We start from the raw sequence: 17,145 nt of genomic DNA, 5'->3' as shown, positions 1-17,145 counted from the left end.
TTCGGACACCGCTTCATTGCTCATACCGCCTCGTAGTCTCTGCTATTGTGGAGCTAGTCAACATGTTATTCTCAGATCCCGCAAGATAGCTCATGATCTGAATTTTGTATTTTGAATCCTCCTCTCCTCCTCCTCTGCTGCTCCTGCCAGGGCCAAGGTGAAGCCCGGTCTGAGGATCCTCCAGGTGCAGCCCACGGCCCGGCACTCCTGGAACGTGGCAGTGGACACCAACTCCAAGCACACCTCCGCCACCGTCACGGTGACGCGCATCAACGAGGACACCGCACCGCCCGAGAGGTGGGGGATCACTTGGTCGCTCTTCCTTCCCCTTAACCTCTTTCGGTGTGAACAGTGGGCAACGAATGTGGATGTCCACTGACCTGCATCATTTTGTTACGTGAACATATTCATTATCATCATCACCCTGTCTACGCCCACTGCAGGGCAAAGGCCTCTCCCATAGATCTCCAATTATCCCGGTCCTGTGCTAACTGTGACCAGTTTATCCCCACAAACTTCTTGATCTCATCTGCCCATCCAATCTCGGGATCCACTCTGTTGCCCTTAATGACCAACGGTTATCTTGCCTTCGCATTACATGCCCTGCCCAGGTCCATTTCTTCTTCTTACTTTCTACTACTATGTCCTTATCACGCGTTTGTTCCCTGACCCACTCCGCTCCCTTCTTGTCCCTTAATGTTACACCTATCGTCTTCCGTTCTATTGCTCGCTGAGTCGTCCTCAGTGTAAGTTGAACCCTTTTCGTGAGCCTCCAAGTTTCGGCCCCGTAGGTGAGAACATATGCATCATCAACAGCCTACTCGAGCCCACTGCAGGATGAGGGCCTCTCCCACTGACCTCCATTTGCTCCTGTCCTGCACTGCTCAAGTCCGTTCCTTGCCCCCGACTTTCCTTGTGTCATCCCTCCATCGAGCTGTGAAAAAGGGTTTGATTCACAACACACAACAGCAGTGCTGGAAGCACTAAAAGACCACTGAACAGAACAGACCTACATAAGACTCCTAGACGACATATACAGTCTACGCCCGTTATAACGGACCCTCTGAATCCGGGAAAAAACGTCCGCTGTAGCCGAAGTATGCAGTATCCAACGGGGGGAAGCGGGAGGAATACGAGCCCTAAAGTGGGTACTTTGACCGATATTGCATGCATAGTACATACACTTTGTTCTTTCTGCACGCCTGCAGTACCTCTGCACAGTGTTCGCGCAAGGGCAAAGAATTGCGTAAACACCGCTCCCAAAGCCTAGCACCGGCACTTGGAAAAGGCCTAGCGCATGCGGTCAAGCGTGTAAAGACGCTGCATAAGCTGAGCAAATAAAGCAAGAATATAACTAGGTGCAATTTATTAACCAGCTATAAAACATCAGTCGTGGCCATCACCATTAGCTAGGCTCTTAAATCCCCTCACGACGAGGCAGGTTTTCCCGAAACGGTTCGTCAAACAAATTGGATCACTGCCTGACGTTCCCTCAAGGCAGCTTCCACATTTTTAGCGATTTTAGTCTGGTCATTGAAACCGCTGTAATGAAATAATCTGATAATGGACAGCTGTGAAATCGAAAGTTAGACCAGTTGGACTGCGCACAGTTACCGGAAGATTGCACACAATGGATGGGGAACAACCCCCCTGCTTGAGGCATTTCTTACCTTTTTCACAGAACGGAACGGGAACGATGCATGCGTGGGAATAATAAAAGCCGAACTTCACTGAACCCGACTTTTTTTAATTACATAAAAAAAACTGATGAGGGCAGGCTCGCCCCCGAGTGCACCACTTCGAGTATTTGATAGCCCTGTTTTCAATCTCATTAGAGTCGCGTTTATCGGCAGTGGCCTTGTTCTTGACGGTAGAGTGGACCGTCTGCTTAAACAGGCCTGTACTTCTGGCGATGTCGGCCTGTTTTCCCCCATGTTTAACAGCGTTAATTACACTTAAGGGGAGACGCGGGTCTTGGAATCCCGAAATTTGGCCAAAAAAATCGATTTTTAGAAATCGCCATTTTCGGAAAGTAGAGCTATTTTTCTACCGGTTAGCAAAATATCCAGACGCAGGAGTACGTATTTGAGCCATAGTATCAATTTATAGCACCGACGCCCGCTAAAATCGGCCAAGATTCGACGCGAAAATAGCATTTTTTCGACGGCTCGCCCCACAGGTTCTACATGCGCCACGGCGTCCATTTTGGTCTCATTCGAAAGCGCGTCTTTTCGTTTCCAATTCCTCGCCAGAACCACTCCGTTTCGTCCGTTGGTTGCGAGTAAAACCGGGGTAGAAAAGAGACGGATCGCGCCGCTGAATTGGTTACTGACTGCACGTGACCGTAGGGTGCAACCTCATTGGCTGGGCGCCGTGGGTCGTCTGCTCGGCACTCTCATCACAGGGCAACGGCTCATGTATTCGTCTATGCGAGGACCGGCAAAAGCCCCGCATGGCGTAAAAATAAAGTTAAAGATGTCTATCGATAACCGAAAGGAAGAACAGGCATTATTAAAAGCGCCTGAAATACGATTTTCTGCTCCTGTGACGACGACTTATCGCGAGAACGGTGCCGAGACGGAGGTAGGCTTAGCGCCCGCGCGGGCTGCCGAGACGATAGCGTAGCGATATGATTACGCTTGCGGGGGCACTAGGGTGCGTCTATCTTTCGATCAGCAGCAAATAGAAAGAAAAGAAATGATAAAGTGGAGGATGCCGCATGCCGACGTCGCAAGGGAAGTGTGTTCATTCTGTTATCAACGATGCTGCGGCGGTTCGGCCCGCACTCCGGCGCGCGCTTCCTCGTCGGCAGGTTACCATATAGATGAGCGATTTGAGAATTATAAATGTTCGCACTGTGCACAATGTGCGTTGGTGACGTGATATACGAGTAGATTAAACCGAAAACGTGGTTATCCCACCTAGCCAAGCGCATGCACGTTACAGAACAGTGGCGGGCATTCTGTTACCAGCCCCTTCGCTGCAACTCGCTTCACGCGATGCAAATCCGATTTGATTGCTACAAATTAAGCAGTAACATAACAAAATAAACGTTTACAACTGTGGTGCACGCTCGGCAGCCCAGCCCTAGTCGCCAAAGAGAGACGGCGCGATGCCAACAGCATAAAAATTGAAGCAACGTTCTGGCTTTGCTTTTGTTCAGTTTTTCTGCCAGGTGCCATCTGTAGACAGAGGATTTCATAATTTTCCCACCAACTGATTTCAGCAAACTTGGTATGCTCATGTTGAGCGAAACGTGAGCTACATTCTAGTACCTTTCTTTTTTTAATATGCTCAATAGATAAAACTGTCACTTGTAGTAAAACTTCAACTGCGATTTTCTCAGCTTCCCTTTTTTTGCATATGTGCCTAGCCTTACAGGGGTTTTGAGGTAGTTTTTTTCGAAGGATTTTTACAAGTGTTATACCGTTGAATTCGGGATCAAATGAACTGCATGCTGATGCTATTTTAATTGGCTCATTTTGCCTCAAATAATTGTTATGAGTAATAATTAGAGGTCATTAAGTTTTCAGAAAACTGTACTTGGCATAATTAGATTAATTCTATCCAATCAACTAAGTTTACAGGAATATAAATAGCTTCAGCATGCATGGCAGGTCTTAAGCTACACATCCATACCATTTATTTAAAAAAAAATGGAATAAAAAGTTCCTTAAAAGCCCGCAAGAAATTACTTAATTAGGCTCCAGTGTTTTCTTTATAACTCAAAAAATAATTACAGTCGAACCCCGCTACAACGAACGCCGCTTCAACGAAATTTCCGCTTCAACGAAATATTTCCAATTCCCCGTCAGCTAGCCATAGAAGTCAATGCAACAAAGTCCTCGCCACAACGAACCATTTGTCAGGTTTGCTTTCGCTTCAACGAAATTTTCGATGATTTGGGCTGGGCTTGAACAATTATGTTACAATAAAATAAGCATGGCGCCAGCTATCTGTAACTTTTTATACATTCAGGACGCTTAGTTTCACCGAAAACATGGGCGTTGCGACCACACCGCCACCCAAAACAAAACAAAAAATAACTCAGGCGCACGCCATTGCTTGATGGTGATAACGATGTGGCTGGCCGTCTTTACACGAGGCGCAGGCAAAACAAAACAAAAAATAACTCAGGCGCACGCCATTGCTTGATGGTGATAACGATGTGGCTGGCCGTCTTTACACGAGGCGCAGGCCCGCTTCGCCAAGGCGGAGCCCCAGAGCTACAGCCAATCCGTATCCAGTTGAAATTGCATGAATGTGCTCCGCTGCTGGCGCGGTGCCGTCATGTATGCGTTGTGAGCAGCTGTCCTTGCCGTTTTCCTTCAACCATTCTTCATAGCCAAGAGCAAAAGTCATGTTTGCGTGTTTGGTCTTGAAGCCTAGTCATCCTATCTTAGTCGCGAGCGCGCGGTCATGTTAAATGCAAGCGCGCGCGTCTTGCCTGCAAGGTCAGTAGCTGCCGTGCCCTGTCGGAGGATAAGATAACGGCACTGCTCCTGCCACAAGCGAGAGGGGGGCTTCCGACGGCCTAGCAGCTATCTGCAAGTAATCAGCTCGGTGGACACGCCTTGTTGTACAGCGATACGTTTTGCGCCTGCATATCTTCACCCCCCTCCGTAACGCGTTCTTTGGGTGCAGTGAAAAAACAGATAACCATTGGTATGTTTGTTATCCGAATAAACACGAGTTATGGCGCGTCACTCCTTTTTCTAAACATTGTATTATGCTGCCAATGTTGCGGAAACGTACGGGGCTATTTTTCTGGCCTTTCCGTGCTGTGTTGGGGCAGATTTCGCCTCAACGAATTTTCGCTTCAACGAAATTTTTCGCGCGTCCCGTCAATTTCGTTGTAGCGGGATTCGATTGTATATCACTTGAAAACTAATTACATATTTGAAATGAGGAAGACAAAACACATATGCACAGTGATTTTCATTATCACAGACCAATTAATAAATAAGTTCATTTCAAGACCAACGTCTCCCCTTAATTTATCCGACAGTGAAATCAGCTACCCTGCCGCTCATGCCGCTGGTTGCACACAAAAAAAAAAGCCACTGGCACTGGCTTGGGTTGGCTGCGCCAACGATCCGGCTGCAAGCAATGTTGCCAGACATAACAGTTTTCTTGCAAAAATAAACAAACAAAAATCACATCGGGTGCCGGCCCCGCGGAAGTCCGCTCTAAACATTCAGTCGAAACAATTTTCGCCTAAAATTCAGTCTGTTGTAGCCGACAGTCTGCTATAGCAAGGTCCGTTATGAGCGGAGTGGACTCCATCTAAAATGCAAGGGGACCAGACAAACCAACAGAAATGGTCTGTTGTAACCGAAAGTCTGTTGTTGCCGGATCCGCTGTAACGAGCGTAGACTGTATAAGGGATGTACGGGTTGGATAATCCTTCACAAGAAAAGCAATAAATTCCTGACCCGAACGGGAGTAAGACAGGGAGATATCATCTTGCCTAAACTGTACAGAGTGTCTCTGGAGGGGGTGTTCAAGAAGCTTGACTGGGAAAACAGATTTAAGGATAAACGGGGAATACTTGAGCCATCTGAGGTTTGCAGATGACAGTGTCTTCTAAACGAGACTGCAGCTAGCCAAAACCTGCAAAAAAATGCTTCAGGAACTACAATCAGAAAGGACGGCCGTGGGGCTAAAAATAAATATGAATAAATCTAAAGTAATGAGGAACAAGCATGCCAAAAGCAAATGTAACGAAATGCTAGAACAAGTACAAGAATTTAGCTACCCTCAGAAGAACATAAGTAGCGCCAACTCGACATGAACACAAGAAGAAGCAAGTTGAGAGGCCACAGCACTGACCCGCAACTGAAATTTTCATTAGAACTGACGCAAACTTAAATACCAACAACCTCGTGTTCGGCTTGCGAATTTTTGGCATGATGCCAAATTTTTTATTACTGTAGCAGTTTTCAGGCCAGCGAGTCCCCTGGTAATCCTGGCATCACGGCATGTATTGGAGATGAGTGACCACTGCTTCGCATATTTTTGTGGCTTGTATTGAGGCATTAGAACACTACAGACTTGCGAGGGTGCCTTCTTTTTTAGCTTCTGCTCACAGCCTTCCACCTTTCCTGTCTCCGCAGTGGTGAGGAGGTGCTCAACTGGCTGTTTGAGGTGGAGGAAGGTGTGAGCCACGAGGACGGAGGCCAGATGACCTTTCACCTTCGCTACCTGGACGCCCTGGGTGTCCCCGACACGGCCACCGTGGGCAGCAGCAGCAGCAGCAGCAGCCCTCCACCCAACGGTGGTGGGGGCAGTGGGGGAGCGGCCGAAGGGGGCGAGGACAGCATCCGGCTCACCTCCCGGCTGGACATTCAGAAGGACGATGTCCAGGCCGTGCTCCTGGTCGCCAAGGTGGGTGCCAGGTCAAAGGGCCATCCCCAAGGATCGAGGCCTTGTTTTGTAGCTTGTTTACGCAAAACTTGCCAACCATATTTTTTACCTTGATTACTTGTCGCTGACTGCCGGGTACAGCCCGACAAGCCTTCATGGCTTGGGTTGACTGGGTTTGGTAATAGGCATTCCTTTTCATGAAATAAGGCTTATTATTATCATCATCATCATCATCTGTGAGAGGGTGGGTTAATGGTTCCAGTGGTTGCAGTCAGTTGAGCTGCACTATTCAGAAACAGGATGCCAGGGCACATTTTGTAGACCTACATCAGTCATTCGTCTGGGCATGACCATGACAAGCCTGTGACGTCTGTGCACAAACCCATCTTATATGCCTAAATTGTTCAGTGTTCTAAAAACAAACCTGAACAACATTCCTGAAGGTATAGAAACAGCCAAACAAAAAGAAATTTTTCACCAACAAGCCAAGCAAGAAGTTCTTCTCAAAAAAGAGATTCTTTCTGTGTCCGTAAACAGCCAACTACCACTAATTCAACTTTTATTTGTTCAGTTTTATCACTTCGTTTTATGTAAATCGAGGGTCCGCTGTGATTTTATTGCAGGCAGTTATTTTTAGAAGGCTGCAGCTTTTATTACTTTTTGTGATTGTAATAGTAAAAGTTGATAACATATATCTAGAAGTGCTGCTTCTGTTCAACTGCTAGCACCCATTCGTCAGGTGTGCGAATATTGGAAACTTTCAACTATCGAAGCAAACAGATCCAAATTTGATCTGGCTTCGAACCAGGTAGCGCCGTTAAAAAACTTCAAATAAATTTTTCGAGGTATTTCGAAGTTCGTAAACACGCACAAGCATTCGCCACTCGCGGCAATAGGCTTTCTTGCATTGCTCCGGTGACGTGCAGCCAAACAGTGAAAAGAAAGCGTTTACGGTGAGGGCCTCTTATCTCCTTGGTATTGGGCCAACTCCGCCCTTGTGTTTGTCTCATTGAGGAGGAGAAATCAATGTTTACTTTGGCCTCTCATAGAAAAAAAACATCTTATGTCCCATAATGAAAAAAATTAACACAACATGTTAAGTTAATTTTATTTTCAACAGATTTCGCCATTCTGGCTCCCCAACTGAACTCTCCGAATGCCGAAGGAAAAGAGCAAGAGTAAAATTTCTTTTCTATGTATCTAGCAGAGAAAAGTGTCGCAAACCTGTCAAATGCCCCTGCCCTGTTATCTTTTTCGCATCTGACAAGATAATGGTTACATTGTGTTGCCCTCTACTCCCATGCTGTTCCAGTCGAGCCAGCTGCTGAACACAGCGGTGCTGACGGGCAAGCAGGTGTCGCAGCCCCTCAAGGTGTTTGTGGTCAGCCAGTCAGGACTGCTGGGCGACGTCACCCTGCAGTCCTCCTGCCACGCGGCCGATGAGTCCATCCTCAAGGTGGGTGCGGTATTGCTCTCACCTCTGCCTGTTAAGTGCAGAGCACTTTAGGCGCTCACCTTGTCCTCGTAGGTCACTCGCTGGACCCAAGTAGAGCCCCATGGCGTACCGTCGTAGCGGAGTCCCGTCGTAGTGGCGTCCCACAGAGGCTTTGAAAACCAAGCCGTTATATATAGTCATAACCGTTCGAAACTCGTGAACCGCTGGCGCTTGTCATACATCTCCCCGTTGCTTAGCGCAAACAAAACTGCAGGTACATTTGAGGCAAGATATACGTAGCTAACTGGCAGCGCCCGCATTCATTTAGTTTGGAATGCTCGTTGGGTTCGTTTTTACGACAGTAAGTGAAAAAAAGTGGCAGTGCAAGAAAAAAATGGCGCGTTCCAAACTGCGCAGTAAGGCTCCGGCACGTGCGGAATGAAGAGCAAGCACAAAAATAACATAACTCCCGCTGGCGCCGTTTCAGGCAGGGGGCACGCGAGCACTGCGAAGGTGGGAAATTTGAATTCCATTGTAGAAACGTCCGTTCCATTCATCAAGAGAGTAGTGAGACTGGGCGGCGAAGAGTGTGATGGGTGGTATCAGTCAGCGGATAACGGTGCTACAGCCCATTATGGTGGATCACTGCTCTGCACTTCCGACAGCTTTCGCGCTGAGTGGAATGGCTTTAATTTTTTTTCTCCCTTTCCCCTTTTGGTTGCCCAGGGATAGAGTGAAAGCATTGACCAAGGATATCTATCTTGGCTAAGGAAATCAGGCCATGCTCGTTGACAAGAGGGCATTTGATGTGGCAGTTTTTTCTGGCTGCGCTATGGTAATCAGGAACAAAAAAACTACAAATGCTATTCTTTTGTTATGAGAGTTTCAATTTTTGTTTCAACTAAATAAAGTGAGAAAGCATCAGCAATAAGGCACTGTGCCTGTACAGACCATTAGATAATGAGCTACCTGAAACAGTCAGTCTCATAAGTTATGTCTAGCCGCTAGTGTGTGACCCAGATTTGGGATCAGTCTGTATGTTGTTAACAACAAATCTGCAGTCTTAAAAATCTTTCAGATAATGACCACACCGGCATTTAATGCTTGTACCAAACGCAAGAGAGAGCTTTACTTTATTGCCAGCTCACGAGGTGAATATTCTTCCCAAGCATAAATGTGGAAGCAAACAGATCCCCGACCATGAATTCCTAGCATGAACGTCACATATGCCATTTCTACTCAGACAGCCTGCTTTCTACTTGTTGAGTAAGGGTCATTGTTAATTAAATGGGTGATGACTTCATAATACCTTGCCAGTGCAGAAGCGACCTCACTGCGCCACAAATTGGGCCTCCGCAACCACCAGATGTCCGTCGGTCGTCCACCGTATGTCCATTCTGATTCTAGCGATGTCCGTTTCAGGGCCGATGGACGTACCATGTACACTCGTGGGACGTCCGAATTTAACACTTCTGTCCGAAATTAGGTGTATTTTGTACCGGACGTCCGAAATGGGATGTATTTTGGATGTACAGTAAAAATTTCCAGAATCACATAACGAGAAGCTTATGTTCCTACAACAAATACTACACTGCACAAGACCAATGCACTACCTGGCAGACAGGCAGTCATGAACACAGTGAACTTGCCTCACATGTTTCGTTAGCAGTTCTCGATTCTTCATCGTTGGAGTTGGTGAGGTGCTTCAAAAAAGTAAAAAAATTAGGCTTAACTGTAGAAATATGCAGCTGAAACTTGCACTATAGAAGTCAGGGTTTTGATGTACAAAATCTTTTTAATTGGAAAGCAAAGCATCTATTTCTTTTTTATTTTTATATTCAATTTCAGCCATTATTTGATGCTTCGTAATAACTTTGCACGTCTGCTTGAGGATCTCATTCGAACTTGTACATCCGTTTCTGGATGTTCACTGTACCTTCAAAAATGAACATCCAAACATGGACACACAGTGGCCGTCCAAACTGGGCATTGGATGTTCGACTGTATTTTGGACGTCCCACACATGTCCGTGGTTGCGTGGGTCACTTTGGAAGAAACAGGGCTTAGGATGAGGTGGGGAACAATGGAAAATTGATGCTCAGTGCGCTGATATAGATGGGCAATGCTTCTGACCCATTACTCCCTACATTCCACTGATGTGCTTGTTGGCGGTGACCGTGGTCACAGGGGAGCGAAAAGTGAGGGCAAACCAGCTGGTGCAGGAACAATTGTTTAATGGCATGGGCTCAGCAGTGTCACCCGAACGTCTTGTCCTGCTGCTTGGTGACTGCTACAATGCTGTGCAATGGAACAGCTCTTCAGAGATGGGATGAAAAGTAGGAACAGTCTATGGAGGGGTAGTGCAAGTAGACTTGGGTGCAAAGAATGGATTGGGAAGGCACAGGATAGGAGAGGTTAGAAGTCTGGGAAAGGCTGTTGTCCTGCCGAGTTACTCGATATATATCAGTTTGAAGAACTCTGGTTGTCCTGCAGCATACATGACCTTGTCGACGATGATGGTAGTGACAGTGGTAGTGAATAATATGGCGATGACAGTGGCTGTTTTCTTGCTGACCCGGGTGGTGCGTGCGTGCGCCAATTGAATACACGCAGGTGTCGCCGTCATGCACGTCAGTGTACCTGGATGGCTCGGAGGTGCGGGGCTCCCAGAACGCCACGGTGCTGGTCAAGTACGGCACGTACACGGGCCAGGCCGCCTTCCTGGTCTGGATGCCCGAGCTGCCTCTGGACCTGCGCCTCTCTGACTCCAAGCTCAGCCAAGTGCGCGCCTGGCGCACCCCGCACCGGGGGGACAAGAGGTCGGTCGGGGGCACGCTGCACGCCTTTTCCTTTTGAGGGGGGACGCTGGTCTTTAGGACATTTGTGTTATTTTTTAACCTATGTGTTTGAGATTTACACATTGAGTGTATTTCAGCATCCTGAGCACAAATATGCTCCCAGTTTTCATCTATGTGGTGTAAGTTTAGTGTTGTGCAACATGTTATGCCACTCCATTTCGGGCAATTTTTCATTACCTACCTATGAAATACTCAAATAGCTTTTATCCCTTTGTGCCCTAGAAGGACCAGGGAGTGCAACTATACCACAGCAGTAGTGTTACCATTGTTTCTGCAAGCGCTGTAAACTTCATAATTATCAGGTCATCAATTACCAATGTTTTTGTAAAACTAACCGTATACAATCTTGGGCCAGCAAAAAGAAATTCTACATTTTTGCGGTTTCATTGCACTGTTCAGTTCATAAGCTTTCAAATACAGCAAGAATGGTACAAATCGAACCAGTGCATCTCACAATATTGTACCCGACAGCTGACCTCGTGGGGAAAAAAAAATTGGTTTTGAGAAAACAGGGCACGAAGTTTGGAAACATAGACAAAAATGGTAATTTAGGCGACTTCAAAGGGCGACAGCTTCGTCAATACTTATGATACAGCTATGGTATTTTGCAGGTACATTTTTTGGGACCTGTATACTGCAAATAAAATTAATACAGAAAATTGATTTTTTGGCAAATTTTCGGTCCTCAAGACCAGTGTCGCCCCTTAACTTCATCGCTGACAAGAAAAGGTCACTTGATCGGTACACTTAATGGGGCCGTGAAGAAAAAATACAAGTTTGCTTCGTTAGAAAGATTGCTTTGCCACCATTACGGTGGTGCCATTCTTATTGCAAACTTCAAGCTAATAGTCTACACAAAATACAAGTTTGGTTTATTCGAAAGATTTCGTGTTTTATAGTTCCCCCAGCGCTTGTCCAAAAGCAAACAATGCCGTATTCACTGGGAAACTAATCAATTTAGGTTAAAATTTTGATTCTCCCACTAAATCGTGTGCTTTCATGACATCTGCCATGAAGTCATAAGTGTGCATATTCAAACAAACTTCCAGTGTGTCATTAGGCTTTGCAGACTTGCTTGCCATCAGTCCTTTCGGATGGCGCTACCATACTCAGCCACGGATCGTTGTCCGCCGTTGCTTTGTTTTTGACCGTACTAGCACCTCCTGGCTTGTTTTCGTTACGGAAAAAAGTAGTCGTTTCATGAAACATGCGGTATGCTCACAAACGGGGTCACGTAAGACAATGTCGCTTACGCCAATCGGCCAGTGTCGTGTAAGACAACTACTCGAAAGCGGCGGAATGCTGTGCAGGTAAAACAGGCATAGTGCACCCAGTACAAACACCAGTGCGCATCGGTACTTCTACGTTTTCGTGTACTTTCGTAACTTCCACTGTTTCCCCCACCAGTTTGAAATGGGGATTTGAAATGGTACCTTATCACTGGTGCCATCTAAGTTTAATGAGGTGTAAAATTAGTTCCAAGTGGTGCATCAAAAAAACTGATTATCTTATTGCATTCACCAGTGTTCATAGCATTGGAAAATATAAAGATTACAGTTCTGTTATTAACGCTGCTTTGTCTATTGTGCCTACAAAAATGACTAATTATCTCTATTCATCTTGGGAATAAATTGACTAACTCAGAAAATAAGGGCATATTTGAAATCAGTGGGAAAAAAGCAGCAAGGCTGGCAAGTTCCACAGAGTTTACTCTGAAATTAAATGGAGCTGTTTTCAGAGTAGTGTCCCACCTTAAAGTGACAAAACAATGTTAATAAGGCATGAGGACATTTTTATAACTTGAGGACATATTACATACCGTAAAATACCGAGCAAGCGCCCCCCTAAAACTTGTAGATAATTGGCTTAGAGACAGGGAGGGGGCCCTTATTTGGATCGGGCTCCAAATTCAAGATGGCGGCACGAAATGGCGGCGATCACGAGAAAGGCACTGCAGCCTACATTATGAAAAATGTTTATTTATGAGTCATGACACTTCTAGGCAATGCTAAAAACGTAAATTTTCACATTCACTTCAATCGCTGTAAATCCGCAAAACGATTCTTCAAAACTCGATCCCAAAATAAGGTTCAGGCCCTCGGTCTGCAGCTCGTCAGGGTCCTCGGGGACAACGAAGTTTTGTTGCAGCAAAACTTCGTAGTTCTTATCCCACTCACGTATCGTTTAACCGTCCTATTTGAACACGCAAGAAGTGAGGTGCACATTTCTGCCATTTTTCCGATGCCAGGCCACTACTTCGAGCTTCCTTTTTTACCGTGTACGAATGCATAGTGAACAAAGACAACCGCTCCCGAAAAAATGGCGGCGATGACTGGTAACGCGTTCTCGTAGCAGCAACGACTTTGATTGTATTGGATTCAGCATCGTCTTTGAACACTGTGGCATCCAAAAGCCTGGAAAAAAAAAAACACTTTCGGAATGGCGGGAAGTGGGAGGTCGTGTACAGAAATTCTAAATTCCGTGAAAATTCTTGGGGGGCACTTGCATGGGTGGGGGCGCTTGATCAGTATTTTACGGTACACTTGCGAGCTCTATAACTAAAGTGCTGCTCTTGCTCCTCTTCAATGTCACTTCTCTAGGAGAAGTGATATATCGAGAGGTCTTTTCATTCATCACGTCCCTTGAAAACTTAATTTGACCCCTGTCACAAAGTGCCATTGCCTATTTTGGAAGGGATCAGGACAACGGCTGGAGTCATCATTGTGACAATTTTTGTCTCAACGTAACTGAACCATTGCCATTGGCTGCGAAGACTTTGGTGGCGTAACGCGAGTGCCACACTCCTCTCCGTCCTTTTATTTCACCAGGTGTCGGAATTCGCTCCTCCAAGGGACCGCAGATTGCCGTGGAAGCTGGCTACGCAACAAGCGACGGATCCCAAAGAAGTGGGACTGGCAGGATGTATGTTGGAACTTCCGTTCTGCACGATCGCTGTCCAATCACAAGTGCTGTGTCTGTGATGATAACGATGATTGCTAGTGGTATCCCCTTCGTAGCGGGGTGATGACGTGTCATCTTACCAAAAAAAAAAAAAAAAAGAAAACTAATACAGTAGTCGACCATTTTTTCGGGCTCCAAAAATTTGGACAAGCTAGATATTCCGGACTTTCCCGAGGAACTGCCAGTTGTCTAATACAGTCGAACCCCGCTACAACGAACGCCGCTTCAACGAAATTTCCGCTTCAACGAAATATTTCCAATTCCCCGTCAGCTAGCCATAGAAGTCAATGCAACAAAGTCCTCGCCACAACGAACCATTTGTTTGGCTTGCTTTCGCTTCAACGAAAGTTTAGATGATTTGGGCTGGGTTCGAACAATTATTTTACAATAAAATAAGCATAGCGCCAGCTATCTGTAATTTTTTATTTATACATTCAGGACGCTTAGTTTCACCGAAAACATGCGCGTTGCGACCACACCGCCACCCAAAACAAAACAAATAACTCATAGGCGCACGCCATTGCTTGATGGTGATAACGATGTGGCTGGCCGTCTTTACACGAGGCGCAGGCCCGCTTCGCCAAGGCGGAGCCCCAGAGCTACAGCCAATCCGTATCCAGTTGAAATTGCATGAATGTGCTCCGCTGCTGGCGCGGTGCCGTCATGTATGCGTTGTGAGCAGCTGTCCTTGCCGTTTTCCTTCAACCATTCTTCATAGCCAAGAGCAAAAGTCATGTTTGCGTGTTTGGTCTTGAAGCCTAGTCATCCTATCTTAGTCGCGGGCGCGCGGTCATGTTAAATGCAAGCGCGCGCGTCTTGCCTGCCAAGGTCAGTAGCTGCCGTGCCCTGTCGGAGGATAAGATAATGGCACTGCTCCTGCCACAAGCGAGAGGGGGGGGGCTTCCGACGGCCTAGCAGTTATCTGCAAGTAATCAGCTCGGTGGGCACGCCTTGTTGTACAGTGATACGTTTTGCGCCTGCATATCTTCACCCCCCCTCCGTAACGCGTTCTTTGGGTGGTGAAAAAACAGATAACCATTGGTATGTTTGTTATCCAAATAAACATGAGTTCTTGCGCGTCACTCCTTTTTCTAAACATTGTATTATGCTGCCAATGTTGCGGAAACGTACGGGGCTATTTTTCTGGCCTTTCCGTGGTGTGTTAGGGCAGATTTCGCCTCAACGAATTTTCGCTTCAACGAAATTTTTCGCACGTCCCGTCAATTTCGTTGTAGCGGGATTCGACTGTAGGAGTAACGGCTCACGAATTTTTAACTGCTTTTTTATTTGGGCTATTTTTTCGTTCCCCTCCAGGTCCGAAAAATCAATTGGCTACTGTATACCTATGTTTTATACTGTTTGTTTAATACTAGTGCTGCTGTTAGGGCAGGCACAAAAAACTTATTAGGCACAAAATGCTTATTTTCTCTGTTACAGGTGGTAGCTGCCCTAGGCAATATTCCCCTCCCTGCTTTTCATCCACCAGCATTCTAATCTTCTTTTCATTGCCTTGAGAGACTTGAAGTTAACTCCATCTGTGCTACCCTTAAATCCTAAGGCTTGTGGAAGCCAAATATTTCCCTCTGTAGATTTGGATGGATACCCTCGCATTCCGACACCATGTGCCGCATAGTTTCTGTTTCTCTTCCACTAAGGCGTTGCGCTGCTGAGCACGAGGTCGCGGGTTCGATTCCCGGCCGCGGCGGCCGCTTTTCTGATGGAGGCGAAAAGCAAAAACGCCCGTGTGTACGAGATTTCGGCGCACGTTAAAGATCCCCAGGTGGTCAAAATTAATCCGGAGCCCTCCACTACGGCGCGCCTCATCGCCTACGTTGCGTCGGCGCGTTAAACCCCACAATCAATCAATGTTTCTCTTCCGCATACCACGCATACCCCATCATATTGTGAATACTTCCCCACAAAACTCTTAGTTCGCAGGCAACCTGCTCTAGCCTCAAAAAGCAAAGGACTGCCCTGGGAATTATCGTAGAAATTTTCCTTTCTGACGTCCAATTTCTCTGCCCTGTATATCTCTAATGACATTTTAGCTTCTATTTTTTTCTCTCCATTTATTCGTCTCTATCTGCCTTGACTCTTTTTTTGTTACCTTGGCTGTTTTGGATTCTCCACAGTTCTTGCCGTATTTCATCATTAGCCTTCTAGTCTTCCTTAGCTACTGCGTATCCATAAATGCTTTGTATTTAAAAAAATTTTTTCTGAAGTGTCAGGGTTTTAACGATTTGGCAAGTCTTGAGGATGGGGCTGATTGATGTGCAGTTGACTTTGGTGATGGTTATAATGCACCTACATATTGTGCAACATGACAGCTTATGCAAGGTGTTTTGCATAACTTAGGCCAAGCTATGAAATTTAAAATGGAGAATTTTTCAGCGATAAAGCGTGTTATTATGGTGGGTGTGCAGATTGAAAAATTTCACCTCAAAACGTACGTTTTTAAATGAACACCGGCCCCTTTTTACTTTAATTCTTCAGCGGTGTTTCCAGTCAAGCAAAATTGTCACTAGGTACAACCTGTTTATTGTTTTGAAAAAAGTGACGTTGTATTTTGTTTCATAGTCCTTATAAAGATAGTGATGCAGCATTGCAAGGAAAAACTGTTCCCCTCTGGTGGCAGGGAGGCAGGTGATTCCAGAAATTCTTTAGTTGGGCCATGATGTGGCCGGCCTCCCTGGTGGAGACAACTATGGTGGCAGTTTAAGAGGAGCAACATCGCTCATTGTGGCTTACGGAAAACTGTGTGGCCCAAGACGACTGCAGGCTTCAAATTTGGGAGAGTTTATTTGGTGTGCGGGGCAACTGTAGGTTGACGTTGCATCTTGGAGAATTGTTTGGTTTGGCAATCAGTGCTTTGCGTTGTTGCGGGGAAGAGAGGTATAAAGGTGAAAGCAGTATGTTGCTATGTTCCCGGTAGCTCGTGAAGTACAAAAATTATTGTGAGATACGCGGAATCGTAAAATTGAAGTTGTGTGAGCCGGGGATTCTGTGCCAGGGAAGGGAAGCAGCAGTGAGAGAGGAGGGTTACATCCCAGGTGAGAACATATATATTGTCTAGCTGGATTATTGAACCAGAAATTTTTTCTAGCTAGAAATATCTCTAGTCAGAAATAGGCAGAATTTCTAGCTGGAAATTCAATTTGTAGCTCATTTATAGCTGTATTGAGATTTTGTACCGGCTGGCAGCTATTACTTCCAGCTAGCATTTGTAAGTTCAGCTGGAAGAAAAAAGAAAAAAAGTCGCAAACTGGCAATAATCGTCTCGAGCTACACTACGATTTTTAACACGAAAGTGTGTTATTCCCGGATACACGAAGATTTCGCTGACGTCATATCCGTCACGGAAGTGATGCCAGTACAACGAAGCAAGCGGCCTGTAAAGGGTGCACCCCTGCACACAGGGTCTTCATGCGGGGAAGCAACCTTTAGAACCAAAGAGTATGTTATACCTCAAGTTGTTCGTTCTCGGGTTTTATATTTTAACACGAAAGTGTTTTATCCACGATACCC

The 17,145-nt window shown here is 46.0% G+C and overlaps 1 protein-coding gene across 1 annotated transcript in view; it reads left to right on the top strand.

Annotated features, from left to right (window-relative positions):
* Dtn (transmembrane protein 132C dtn) overlaps positions 1-17,145 on the top strand; it is a 58,928-nt gene that overhangs the window by 24,112 nt on the left and 17,671 nt on the right. The window contains exons 5-9 of the mRNA XM_077679496.1: positions 151-297; positions 6,117-6,387; positions 7,679-7,822; positions 10,415-10,620; positions 13,488-13,581. Coding sequence (XP_077535622.1) covers positions 151-297; positions 6,117-6,387; positions 7,679-7,822; positions 10,415-10,620; positions 13,488-13,581 — 862 coding nt within the window. The remainder of the gene's footprint in view (positions 1-150; positions 298-6,116; positions 6,388-7,678; positions 7,823-10,414; positions 10,621-13,487; positions 13,582-17,145) is intronic.

Source organism: Haemaphysalis longicornis, unplaced genomic scaffold, assembly GCF_048455015.1.
Source record: "Haemaphysalis longicornis isolate Haplotype H1 unplaced genomic scaffold, Haemaphysalis longicornis Haplotype H1 scaffold_7, whole genome shotgun sequence".
NCBI classification, from domain to species: domain Eukaryota; kingdom Metazoa; phylum Arthropoda; class Arachnida; order Ixodida; family Ixodidae; genus Haemaphysalis; species Haemaphysalis longicornis.
This window is presented reverse-complemented; position numbering and strand designations above follow the sequence as displayed.